The 12,607-nt window shown below is 36.2% G+C and overlaps 3 protein-coding genes across 5 annotated transcripts; 1 reads left to right on the plus strand and 2 right to left on the minus strand.

Moving 5' to 3' along the window:
* The first annotated feature begins 47 nt into the window (after window positions 1–47).
* Window positions 48–3,459, plus strand: LOC21410005 (ankyrin repeat-containing protein NPR4). The gene is made up of 4 exons (XM_024161497.1): window positions 48–414; window positions 826–984; window positions 1,979–2,403; window positions 2,857–3,459. Exons 1-4 carry the CDS (start codon window positions 48–50, stop codon window positions 3,457–3,459), a joined length of 1,554 nt encoding a protein of 517 aa, XP_024017265.1.
* A 3,089-nt stretch (window positions 3,460–6,548) lies between these two features.
* Window positions 6,549–10,591, minus strand: LOC21410006. 3 transcript variants are annotated; one of them, XM_024161394.1, is made up of 12 exons: window positions 10,326–10,591; window positions 9,418–9,517; window positions 9,129–9,201; window positions 8,981–9,096; window positions 8,622–8,838; window positions 8,452–8,504; window positions 8,115–8,151; window positions 7,956–8,021; window positions 7,685–7,789; window positions 7,437–7,590; window positions 7,010–7,086; window positions 6,549–6,904 (listed from the first exon to the last, which is right to left on the minus strand). In XM_024161394.1, the coding sequence occupies exons 4-12, from the start codon at window positions 9,079–9,081 to the stop codon at window positions 6,839–6,841; spliced, it is 876 nt and encodes a 291-aa protein (XP_024017162.1). In that variant the 5' UTR covers window positions 9,082–9,096; window positions 9,129–9,201; window positions 9,418–9,517; window positions 10,326–10,591; the 3' UTR covers window positions 6,549–6,838. The 3 variants fall into 3 exon arrangements, with proteins under 3 accessions (XP_024017162.1, XP_024017161.1, XP_024017163.1); XM_024161393.1 differs by having other exon boundaries at window positions 8,981–9,201; window positions 10,326–10,590; XM_024161395.1 differs by lacking the exon at window positions 9,418–9,517 and having other exon boundaries at window positions 8,981–9,201; window positions 10,326–10,590.
* Window positions 10,592–11,388: 797 nt separating this feature from the next.
* On the minus strand, window positions 11,389–12,485 carry LOC21410007. Its single transcript, XM_010091851.2, has one exon. It carries the CDS (start codon window positions 12,241–12,243, stop codon window positions 11,605–11,607), a length of 639 nt encoding a protein of 212 aa, XP_010090153.1. The 5' UTR covers window positions 12,244–12,485; the 3' UTR covers window positions 11,389–11,604.
* Window positions 12,486–12,607: the final 122 nt, after the last annotated feature.

Below are 12,607 nucleotides of genomic sequence, written 5' to 3' on the forward strand. Positions count from 1 at the left end.
TAGATGCGGACCCTAATGCGGTGACGGCTAGGATCACTCGTTTCTCAATGACAGCATTACATGTAGCTGCTTGTGAAGGGCACTCGGATTTTGTGGAGAAACTAGCGCAACTCATGCCGGTAGAAGCACTCGAAATGGTTGATGAATTCGGCCGCACAGCCCTCCATTATGCCGCTTTTTCTGGAATCCTAAAGGCTGCTATCGCACAAGTTAAGAAAAACCCTAATTTAACAAGCATTTTGGATAGTCAAGGATGGACCCCACTCCTCCGGGCTTGTGTTTTTGGTTTTGCAATTAATAAGGACTTGATTTGGTACCTCTTTTTGGTGACTAAAGATGATGGACCTGGTCGTCCCTTCACCGGACCCTGTTCTCCTTACCTCGTCGAAACACTGGCCGGGTCCGGTCATCTTGGTAAGTTTATGTGAAAATCAATGTATCATGCAACGCAAATCTTTGTCACTAGATGATGGTTAAAAAGAACCGTTTTGTTGCCGTTTAAGACAAAACGATATTAGCTAAAAGATTCAATGCAGGCTTAGATTATTTACCATATCCAACTGTTGAGGTTGAGTTGCATGGTACATCCCAGAAATTAGGACGCATCAGTATTGTAGTTTTGTTACGTAAATTTAGTATACGGCAGTGGCTTTAAGAATATAGACGATCTATTCCCTTTATCATTTTTTTTTTTATAATATCTAATTATCCCCTTAATTAGTAAATTGATATGTTCCGATTTAATCCCTTTAATTTTTTTTTATAATATCTAATTACCCCTTTAATTCAAGTTTTCCTTCAAATACTGTTCCCTGCTATGCGCAGATATTCTGCTGTATCTACTCGAGCATTATCCCGACTTAGCAACCGCTCCTATTACTGATAAGCCGCCGAGGATATATCTTCTCTCTTTGTTGGCATTAACTCCTTTGAACTTCTTGAGCTGCAGTAGACTTGGATTTTGGGAAAGACTCATTTACTCATGTAGGCAATTTATAAGTCTCTGGAAACGGCATCTTCTTTCTTAACACACACACACACACACACACACACACATATATATATATATATATATATATATATCTTTTAATATGAATTATATAATTCTTTACGTTTTAGTAATCCCCATTCCAAAGAACTGCTGCCAACCCCCTGACCATGTGAAAAGCATTGTGGAAAATCCTAATGAAGGCTCTCAACATCATAATCAAGGTTAATTTTTTGCAACTATTCTTTGTTGTTAGCTCGGTTACAACTATGCAAAGTTTTAAGTAGTACATTTTGCACAGTTTAAGATTAATATTATTGTAGATATCAAGTGACAAAATTTGCAATATTAAAATTTCGGATGATGATGGAGCACATCATATAACGTGTATTTCTCACTAAATGTTAGCAGTCATCATCTATTTTTGATACTATGAACGCTTTATTAAATTCAAGAAATAGTTTTCTAAAATCAAAATTTAAGTGCAACTTGTCAATTTGTGAAAAATACCTAAAGGCACCAAATATCTTTCTCAGGGAAAAAAAAGTGAATTGTTGACTGCCATAATTTTCTTAATTATTTAACAGTATTTTAATATATATATCAAATTCATGTGAGCTATGTAATTTTAATTATGAAATTCCTAAGACTAAATATTTGATTTGCGTTTTAATTCAGTCATTTTATGTTTTTCTTTTCAGCTCATAATGTGCTTCAATGGTTAAGAAGACTAGTCCGTGTGGCTATTGGACGAATTAGTACGTGAAAAATAACCTAGTATTAAAAATGAACACTACTTGAACAATGCTACAAAGCATCCTGGCGTTGAGCACGTTCCACTAATAGAAGGTGGATCCGGACTCATACGTTGGGACCACCTTCTACAACTGGTGGTTGTTGTGTGTGCAAGCATTCTTTTCATCTAATTTTACTATCTTATTAAGAATCATCATTTTCTTTATAAAGCTTAATGTCTTCTTTAATTTGCAGCGCCAAGTATTATCAAGCGACTACAAGATGCAAAAATTAGACATCATTGTGCGGATGAGTTAGTAACACTTGCTTGCAAAAAAATTTGCGAATTGCACGGCTCATTGTTGTTTGATCGTTTTGGCGAATCATTGATTCTGGAAAGTGCTGCCAACAGTGGAATAACTGAAATTGTAAAGACAATGTTACATTTTTGTCCGGATTTATTATGGGCTACAAAAGCCGATGAGTTATTTATGCTTCATGTTGCCATTGAACATCGTCAAGAAGAGATTTTCAATCTTCTTTGCAAGACGAATGCGCATCTTAAGTTCACCAGTGGACAGAATACCCTCTTGCATCGAGTTGCGAAGCTGGCGCCTCTTCCCCAACTTTCTGTGTCTAGTCCGGCGCTGCAAATGCAAAGAGAACTTCAATGGTTCAGGGTAATTTTTCTTGGTTGCACATGAATTTTTACTCAACTCAAAAGATCAGTTGGATTCGTAAAAACATAGCACTTACTTCTTCCAATTCCTTCATGGTAAAGTCTTTGTTGAAATTTTAAAAACGCTGACAAATTTAAGTTTTAAAAATACTCTTGGCCGGGCGTGCCTTTACTTCACACGAAAGAGAGGTGAAGAGAGAAGTTATTTTCTTTTCTATATAATCATTTATTTACTTACAATATAAAGAATACCAATCAATGCATCCACTTCACATTCATAATTTTTAATTTTTTTAAGGAAAATACATGTTATAGCATTTGTCGATTTTCCTGTAAATCTTGACATTCATAATTAAAAACATTCTAAATTTACAATCTACTGTTATCACTCTACAGCATTACTATACTTTGGTTATTAATTTGCCTTTTCCATCTTTTTTTTTTTCCCCCATAGGCCGTGGAGAAATTGATCAACCCATGTTTGACAAATTTAAAAGACAAAGATGGGAGAACTCCAAGGGAAATATTTACAAAGGAGCACAAAACGTTAGCTGAGGCCGGAGAAAAATGGATGAAGGACACATCAAATTCTTGCATGATTGTTTCGACTCTAATTGCCACATTCGTCTTCGCCGCTGCATTCACCGTACCCGGAGGCAACGACGAAGCCGGACTTCCGATCTTCTTGTGGACCCAATCGTTCCTGGTATTCGTCGTCTCCGACGCTCTGGCTCTTTTTTCTTCCATCACCTCTCTTTTGATATTCTTCTCAATTCTAACTGCGCGTTACGCCGAAGACGATTTCCACATGCTACTGCCGAAGAAGTTGATCATTGGACTGGCTTCTCTCTTCTTCTCCATAGCAACAATGATGGTCGCCTTTGGTGCAACACTATTGATTGTGCTGAGCAAAAGAGTAGATTGGGTTGCTATTCCTATTATTCTGCTCGCTTCTGTTCCAGTCAGTATATTCGTGTTGCTTCAGTTTCCGTTATTCATCGAAATGTACCGCTCGACATTCGGAAACCGCATGTTTCATCCTCAAAGCATTTGGTAGTTAGTGAATTGGATTGGATTAGACCTTTAGACTTGGTTTAACAACGGTTTTTTCATAGAAACCGAAGCGTACGAATCACCTAACGAGTACTTCATGGATTATTGGATTGCTAAAGTTAGCTCTTCAAGATATATACTATTATGTGCTGGAGACTAGCTCATTGTATATAGTGATGTGTGTTTGTATTGGTAATTTGCTGAGGATTACCAATCTATTTGATTAATCTTATTCAGTTAATTGGCATTTGACAACCACATCTGAAATCTACGTAATATGATTTACATATATTAAACCATAAATTTTGTGACATTTAATTATAGGAACTTGATTACCAAAAATTTAGAGACCAAAGTTCCAAATGAGTAAAGTTCAAAATTAGCATTCTAGTGCTATTGGATTTTTTTTGTTAATTTCAAAAATGCCTCCTTTAACGACTTACCCTATAGTTTAACATGCCTCTAAACTCCAAAAAGGATTCATTTCACCCTCAACTACATAAGATCATTCACAACACTCTACTCTGTCCTAATCCGTTTATAGTACTACTGATAAAATGATAACATGGTACTAATTATAATTTCATAAATGCCCCTTAAATTTTGAAAAATTATATAGTAATTCGGGAGGTGTTTTGAACGATTTTATATGATTCAAATGTGAAATGGACCTTTTTTTTTGTTGAACTAGTGTACACAGTTCCGGAAACATCATAAAATATACCCTCTTTTATTGTATTTGCAACTAATCACTTCATATGTCTAATATTTTGTACTTTCAACCCCTAGATTTATCAAGCGACTCAAAGATACAAAACATAGACACCTTTGTCCCGTTGAACTAGTGAAACAAGTTTTCACCATAATCATCGACAAGGATGGTTCTTTGATAAAGTATTTCTCCGGAGAAGCGGGACTCGTGTTCAACGCCACATCTTGTGGCATAATTGAAATGCTAAGAATAATTTTTCAGTTCTGTCCTGATCTAATATGGCTTTCCAAGAATGGAAAATCTTTTATCCATACTGCTATTAAGCATCGGCAAGAAAATGTTTTCAACTTCTTGTCCGAGAAGAATGCGCGCAATAAAATACAATCTGATCGTTCAATTAAATCATGGCCAATCCTACATTTAGCTGCGAAATTGGCCCCTTATCCGCAACTCTCGTCAGTGTCTGGGGCAGCTCTACAGATGCAAAGAGAACTGCAGTGGTTTAAGGTGCTGTTGTGTTAGTACTCTCTTTCTGAAAAGCATTTCACATCTATTGTTCTTGACACAAATTTTATTTTTTTTCAAGAATTTCACTGATTATCATATCGTTTCAAGAATTTTTTAAAAAAGAAAAGTGCATAAATTTAAATTTTTCCAAACACATGAATTATAAGTAGGATTTTTGCACTTTTGCTCCCTAAACTTGTGAAATAGCAAGTTGCCTGCAAACTTTTAATTTTGAAAAATTACCCCTTAATTTAATAAAATGTTGTAAAATGGATCCAAATCAATGAAAGATGTTAAAATTTGGAATGTCACACCCTCATGACGTGACATAATTTGCTGATCATGTGATCACATGGACAAAAGTGTTTTTGCCCAAATTTAATAGTTGTTTGGAAACTCACATTATTTTATTAAATTAAAAGAATTTATCAAAATTAAAAATTTAGGAGACAACTTGTCGAATTGATAGACGTTCATAGACAAAGTAGCCATGTACACTTATAACTATATATGTTGTTCACTCTTCTGTTTCTGTTTAGGCTGTTGAGAAATTGGTTCGCCCTCATGCTTTGAGCACAAGAAACGAAGAGAAAACGACTCCACGAGAGCTATTCACAAAGGAACACAAAGCGGCAGGAAATGGATGGAGGATACAGCAAACTCTTGCATGATTTAGCAACTTTAATCGCCACAGCCGTGTTTGCTACTGCTTTTACCATGCCAGGCGGTAACAATAGCAACAACATCAACAGAGGAGTTCCAATCTTTTTGTGGACGAATTCCTCCTTGGTGTTCGTCATTTCAGATGCTTTGGCTCTCTTTTCGTCATTAACTTCACTCCTGATGTTCTTGTCGGTTGTAATCTCGCGTTATGCCGAAGAAGATTTCCTCAAGTCATTGCCTAGAAGGTTTTTTTAATTGTTCTGGCTTTTCTTTTCTTTGCAATTGTGACAATGATGATAGCTTTTGGGGCGACACTTTTCATTGTGTTGAGGAAGAGGCTAGATTGGGTCTCCATTATTCCAATTGCCTTGTTTTTATCTTTTCATGTGAGTTTATTTGCACTATCACAGCTTCCTTTATTTTTCCAAATGATCCAGTCAACATTTGGATCAAGGTTTCGCCCTCAAAGCCCTTGGCCATGAATTACATAATAATCAAGCTGTACTCTGTTGACCTTTTTTGTTTTTTGTTTTTTTTTTTTTGTTTTTTTTTTTTTGTTTTTTTTTTTTTGTTTTTTTTTTTTTGTTTTTTTTTTTTTGTTTTTTCCCTCTGATGTTGACCCTTTTTGTTGGGTTGCGTCGCAGAGTAATTAATCTGCAAGAAGTTATATATCTTCATTTAAATTAATTTCTATTGAGTGAAAAATATTATTACGTGAGTTGCTCAAACAATCTCAATAGCCCCTCTAGCTGTTCTTCCCTCTAGCTGTGAAAGGACAGGTAATCACTATTTATACCCAAAATTTCTCATTGAGTTACGGACTTACTTTAAAACGAATACACTTCAGTTCCAAAAAATCATATCTTCTACCAAGACATTTTCTAAGGAAGCAGAAAGACTTGAATATTTGATGACTTTGTTATTAAAATAATTGACCTTATTCATTTCACCGATTCGAATTTTCAATTTTCAATTTTTATAATTAAAAATTCTCAAAAAATGTCACATCTAACTTTTTTTACTATAATTAAAAACTCTCAAAAAATGTCATATCCCAATTCGAATTGAAAACTCAAATCTGCGAAGCGAACGAAACCAAAATAACGAGTATGTGTTGTTAAGATTCTTTTTCACTTTTGGCTGGAAATTAAAATGTTGATAATGACACTATTGACTATGTTAAAGTTCATTCAAGGAGATTCCCTGTCACGAATACTAATATTTACATTCATCATATCATTTTTTTTCCCAGAAATGTATTTGAAGCAGAAATACAAAACATTCCATGTACAAGTACAACATCATTGTTCAACGTATCTTGAACAGGGTTCGTGATGTAAAATGATCTCTAAAATGATCTTTCTTTTTCTTTTTCTTTTTCTTTCTTACAGGAACGTGTTATGAGGATTTGCGGCCCTCCAAATATGGGTTACCTCTAAACAAGTATTGTATAATATGTTTCTTTACCGAGAAATGAACTTAAAGCTGAGTGGGCTTAATTTCACGACCTCAAACAAAGCAAGAACGTTTGCTCCTCTAACAATTGAGAGCTTGCCATTTCGACGATCTGATAAGAGACTAAAACCCACATCAGTTCTTGTATACTATATAATAACAAGACCACAAATTTAAGCCATGATCAGCATAAATCAAGTAAGAATCACTGTGTTACCTCGAACCCCATCTTCTGGTACAGCTCCTGAGCAGCTTTGTTGTGTCTATGGACATGCACATAAACCTGTTCAACACCTGTTGCATGAAAACATAATCAGACAAGCTCTTCTGACGAATCCATCTCTGTTTGGTCCAGAAAAAGAAAAGGCCAGAACTATAGTATGACCGTCTTTCTTTGGTTGTACCATGCAGACATCATGCATTGGACGATGGACGATGGACGATGGACAAACCAACCAAGCCCATTGTAGTTTGAGCTACTTTTAGTAGGTAAGACCCAATAACTAAAAATTTTAGATTTCTAAGCTTCAAATCCCTATGTGCCATCATCCCACCTAAAAAGCATTGCACAATGCGACCAGATTTCACTAGTCGTAAGGTAGGAGTCAAAAAGAGAACGGATTCTTGCTCCACTTCCATCTTACCATCTGATGTAGCTGATTCAACAGCAAAATGCAACATATTACTAGCAATCCCCTGACGACGTGCTGATTTGGCGACACACAAGTTTGCAACATAACCATATCTATTTTCGGATGTTCTGTTGATGCTGCAGAAGAGTGGAGCTTTCACTCGTTCCTGCAAAGGGAATTAGTTGTTCAGTACCAGATAAGCAAAGGACTTAATTTGGACAGACTAAAATAACTGGAGGATGAGTTAAATGGCACAGCACCCCTGGAAAGATCTCTCCATGCAGCAAGTACCGGATGCTCAAGTCAAGAGTTCCAACGACGCTTTTCAGTACAGTACGTTTCACATTCTTTTTTTCTTTTTTTACCTGATAAATTTGATACCAAAATACCACGTAAGGACTTGAACAGAACACACTTAATCAAAGCCCATCGTTTCCTCACCATCACAAGAACACAAACTTGGAGTTCTGATTTCCTAGGACCGTAGACCAAATTTAAATGAAGATTCAAGAAGGATAATAACTGTCATACCGTGACAATGCATGTACATGTTTGCCCATTTATCAATTTGCTTCGCTTTTTAATGGCATTGAACTCCTAAACAATAGACAAGCATTATCAACAATATTGTACAGATAAACAATTGATCTAAGTAAACTGAATAAGAAACGGGAATGAGGTAATTCCTACCTGCTCGGCAAATTTCCTTTTGTGATTATCAACATATCTGTGTTAATAAAGCATAAGCTAGAATTAGCTTTGCCAATCCTCCACTTAAGTGCACAAATATATTTAGTTGAGCCCACTAGATGTTTTTTTTTTTTTTTTTCAGCTTGATTTCTTAGCTTTTCTATAACTGAAAGATAATTTCCCCTGCGTGTATCCTTTTAGATGGACCTACCTGTGACAGTAATCTATATGCACTTCATTTATTTACAGTATTCTAATTAACAAAGGCCAGATACACACAGATAGAGGAGATAAAATGTAGATTCTAATGTTATAATGGAATATATAGCGGGCATGCCTTTCATTTAATCGATCCTCCCAGTGACTTTCTGCACGAAGCCATGCTGCCGTCTACCACAAATTTAAAAGCAAACCACGCACCACAAGTTAATTGGTGAACACAAATAATTTACACCCAAAAAACAAATCTATGGACAAGATGTTTTCTGCTGTTACATGATAACCTACCCAGTATTCTTCATCAAGCATGGCCTCTCGCGCAATAAATTGCCCGAATTCATACTTTTTCTCATGGTAATCCTGTTCTGATGGTTGCAGCCGGTCAAATTGCAGATCAGGCTCTCTTAACAATGATTCACGCTGAGGAACAGGTAATGGTATCGATGGAAGCTGTACCGAAAATTTTTCTACTTTACTCTTTTCAGAAGATTTCGAATCCATTGTCCTGTTAAAATGCAACTGAGTAAATCAGGAGGAAAAAGCAATACAAAAGAAAACCCAGAATTCAGTTCCCCTCTCTAACAAAAATAAACGCAATTCTTATTAAAAAAAAAAAAAAAAAAAAAAGAACACAACTAAAAACTGACATAGTCCATGCTGCATGAGTTCTTTGAAATCTTCTCTGTGATTTGACTCCACCATAAGGGTGGGACAAGAAATCAAGCCTGTGAAGCACAATCGTCGACATTGGATCAAATTCTTCCTCCAGAATCTCTCCCGGAGGAAGAATTCTTCTTGAAAGCTATCCCCCTATCTATAAATGATGGTGTAATAAGCAATGGCCGGCATGTGAAATCTCCTCTGATCCCTGCTGACAAGTAGCTGGCGGTTAGAACAATGAAGGAAAAAAATGTCAGACACCTCAGACATATGGATATAACAGCAGTCATAACGGCCTCATTGACAGATTGTGGACCATGGAATTGGAGGATAAGACAAAAGAAACACATACTTTTATAGTTAATTTCTAAGGGGAGACGAAAGCCCCTTTGAAGTGGCTGAACCACATTGTTCGTGGGCCTACCTTGATTTCCACCATGTTAGGTGAGACCCCGCGGTATGGTGTGGGCCGCCCAATAGGTGATGACGTGGCAAAAACTGGACTGGATTTTGTTCTTCTGGATCTAAAACATCGAAAAAACATCATCCTGATTGTAAATCATATACCCAAAGTGTTGACTGTTGACAGCCAAGCAACGTTAATGGTTTTGTCTTGACGGGTTTTCTTTTTCCTTTTTTTTTTCCTGAAATGGTTTTTTTTTTTTTTTTTTTTTTGGTCCTGAAATGGGTTTGTCTTGACCGTGTTGATTATGGTGGGGGGAGTGACCAACCGGTGAAGCAAAACATGTGGGTGTAAGGATCAACACATATCATACTATCACAGAATATGTGAATATCAAGCACATCCAATTTTCCTCCTCTCTTTCCAATTTACATTATAAAATCATTTATAAATTCACAATTGCATCCCTTTTTTTTTTCTGCCCCTTTTGTTGAGTATCTATCCAAATTTATAAATTTACTACAATTGCTCGAATAAAAAAATTAAAATAATACTAATTATATAGTATTTTACTTTTTCAGTGCTATACAAAAAATAAAAATAAAAAATTAACCTTATCCAATATAAACAGCAGAATTCATTTCTTTTCCAAAAACTAAGAAAGAGAATTTAATTGAAAAAATAAAAAATAAATAAAAAAAAAAGACAAGAGAAATCAGAAGGTCAATCTGTTTTGGCTATAACGATCTAAACGCTGAGCGAAATCGGGCGAGTTAACACAGAATTCCTTTATTCTCGCAACTTATCGACATAAGAGATCAAAATATCGGAGATTTTCCAGCTGTCTGAACCATTCGTTTTCATTAACAGACAAAAGTTCAAAAATTGAAAGTGAAATTCAGACAAACAAAGGAAAAAGAGAAAATTACCAAAACTTCCTGGCCCAAAAACCAAGCTCACGGGTGTCGTTTGCAGAGCCTTCTACGGTGATCGCAGGAAAACGACAACTTGGGTTGTGATTTGGGATTGAAATTGTTAATCTCTCTCCCTCTCTTGAGATGATTTTGGCTATGGAAGAAACTCTAATTTTGACCCTGTAAGAACTCGAAGCTTATTATTTTCTGGCGGGTTTGGTGTGGCTCTACTTTCCTTTTCAATTTCTTTTTCTTTTTCATTTTTCAAATTGAAATTTGGGATTTTGTCGAAATGAGCGGGGATCGTGTGGCTGACGGTACATGCTTACTCTGGTGTGGCTTAATAGTATTCTTTAAAAGAGTAAAAATCGTCCTTTTTTCTTCCTTATTTTGTCAGAATCTTGCACTTAGGTATGGGAAAAGGACTTATATATAATTCTGTATAATACCCTTTTTATCATGCTTTTTAAATTATATACTTGTGATGATATTTTTTAAGAAAATAATATGATTTTTGTTTTTTCAGCCGTTAAATCTAATTAATTTCACATCATATTAAAAAAATATGTATAATAAACAAATTTTAATACATATTTAATGACTAAAAAACAAAAAATATCAATATTTCTAAAAAAAAAAATGAACACTGAAAAAGTCTCATTCTCTTATCCCATTATAAAATTTTCTTGGTTTTTTTACGGTATCAAATCATCAAATGAAGAATGAAAATCAGGATGATGATGAACATGTGACGTCTTCAATCATCAGACTCATCCAAAATTTTGCATCCTTTGAGTTTAATTAGTAAAACAAAAAAAAATAAAAATAAGAATAAACCAACAAAAACAAGAAGTCAACAATACGGATAAGGGCGACCAAATATTTACACAAGAATGATACATTGGATAAAACCAATTATAGGCTCTACAAAACACACAACATTAACAAGTGGGCACAACCAAAGTGCCGTCTTCAATCATCAGACTCATCCAAAATTTTGCATCCTTTTGAGTTTAATTAGTAAAACAAAAACAAAAAATAAGAATAAACCAACGAAAACAAGAAGTCAACAATACGGATAAGGGCGACCATATATTTACACAAGAATGATACATTGGATAAAACCAATTAGAGGCTCTACAAAACAGCAACATTAACTAGTGGGCACAACCAAAGTGACCAAACAAACACAACAAACGGGAATGAAACCTAACAAAAAAATAATAATTAAAAAAAAAGACAACTAAAATCAAATCGTTCAAGAGTTGAACAAAATGACACAAACAGCCTCATATCAGCCTTCAAAGTCAGTTTTAACCCACTGGACATGGCCACACTTGCTCTTCATCTTCTCCTCAAACTCTTTAGCCTTAATCTCCACAATCTTCTCCGCATTGGCCAAAGACTCCTCCTGAACCTTGGCGATCCTCTGGCTCCTCTTCCTCGCGGCGGCCTCTCTCTCCGCCTCGAGCCCCTCGTACTCCCTCACCCAACAGCTCTGCACCGCGCAGCTCAAGACAAACACCACGAGTTGAAGCAAAAGCATTGCCATCAACACACCACACTCCAATCTGGCCAAAAGCTTGGCCTCTCTGGGGTCCCGGGTCGATTTGATCAGCGAGAGGGTCGAGTTCTCTTGGGTGAACAAGGCCAGTAGGCCGAGCAATTGCCCGACCAGAGACGCGAGGAGGAGGGAGGAGTGTGTTATGAAGCAGAAGTGAGTGAGCTGAGAGTAGAAGCCGACGAAGGAGGAGAGAAGGGAGATCGCGGAGACCATGAGGAAGGCCATTCCCATGGAAGTCGGAGGGGCTCGGAGGAGGATGACCGGGGTGATGGAGGCCGCGGAGAGGATGAAGAGAGTGAAGTTGAGGCAGGAGAGGAGGAGGTTCGGGAAGGAGAATGAGTTTCTGAGGTTGGATTTGGAGGAAGCCATTTTTTGTTTGAATGGATTGTCGTTGGGTTTGGTTTTGGTTTAGGGGGGATTTTGAATTTTTATAGTAAAAAGAATTAATTCTGCCGTTGCTGGGATGTAACGGCTACGTGGGAAAAGGCCCACTTTATATCCTCGAATTGATTAATATTCCCTCCTCAGAGTTTTCAAAAATTCTGAGGCCTGTACATTGCAGCTCCAGGCTCCACCACTCAAAACTCAATCATCTTTTCTTTACCCCTGTAGTTTGACTGTCTTGAATAGCATGAACCCAAATTAAAAAAAAAATAATAATTAAAAAAAGATGTTGAAACAGAAATTATTCAAAAATAAATAAAAAATTTATGTGCATAGAGAATGTATTAAA

This window comes from Morus notabilis, unplaced genomic scaffold, assembly GCF_000414095.1.
Source record: "Morus notabilis unplaced genomic scaffold, ASM41409v2 Scaffold329, whole genome shotgun sequence".
Lineage (NCBI taxonomy): Eukaryota > Viridiplantae > Streptophyta > Magnoliopsida > Rosales > Moraceae > Morus > Morus notabilis.

Excerpts from the sequence above, each read along its gene's own strand:
- LOC21410005 (XM_024161497.1), top strand. The coding sequence starts at position 48 with ATGACAGCATTACATGTAGCTGCTTGTGAAGGGCACTCGGATTTTGTG. Across the intron at positions 415-825 it reads GGCCGGGTCCGGTCATCTTG|ATATTCTGCTGTATCTACTC; the intron begins GTAAGTTTATGT and ends TGCTATGCGCAG. Across the intron at positions 2,404-2,856 it reads GAGAACTTCAATGGTTCAGG|GCCGTGGAGAAATTGATCAA; the intron begins GTAATTTTTCTT and ends TTTCCCCCATAG.
- LOC21410006 (XM_024161394.1), bottom strand. The coding sequence starts at position 9,081 with ATGTCGACGATTGTGCTTCACAGGCTTGATTTCTTGTCCCACCCTTAT. Across the intron at positions 8,839-8,980 it reads ACTCATGCAGCATGGACTAT|GACAATGGATTCGAAATCTT; the intron begins GTCAGTTTTTAG and ends GCATTTTAACAG. Across the intron at positions 6,905-7,009 it reads ACCAGAAGATGGGGTTCGAG|ATCGTCGAAATGGCAAGCTC; the intron begins GTAACACAGTGA and ends GTCTCTTATCAG.
- LOC21410007 (XM_010091851.2), bottom strand. The coding sequence starts at position 12,243 with ATGGCTTCCTCCAAATCCAACCTCAGAAACTCATTCTCCTTCCCGAAC.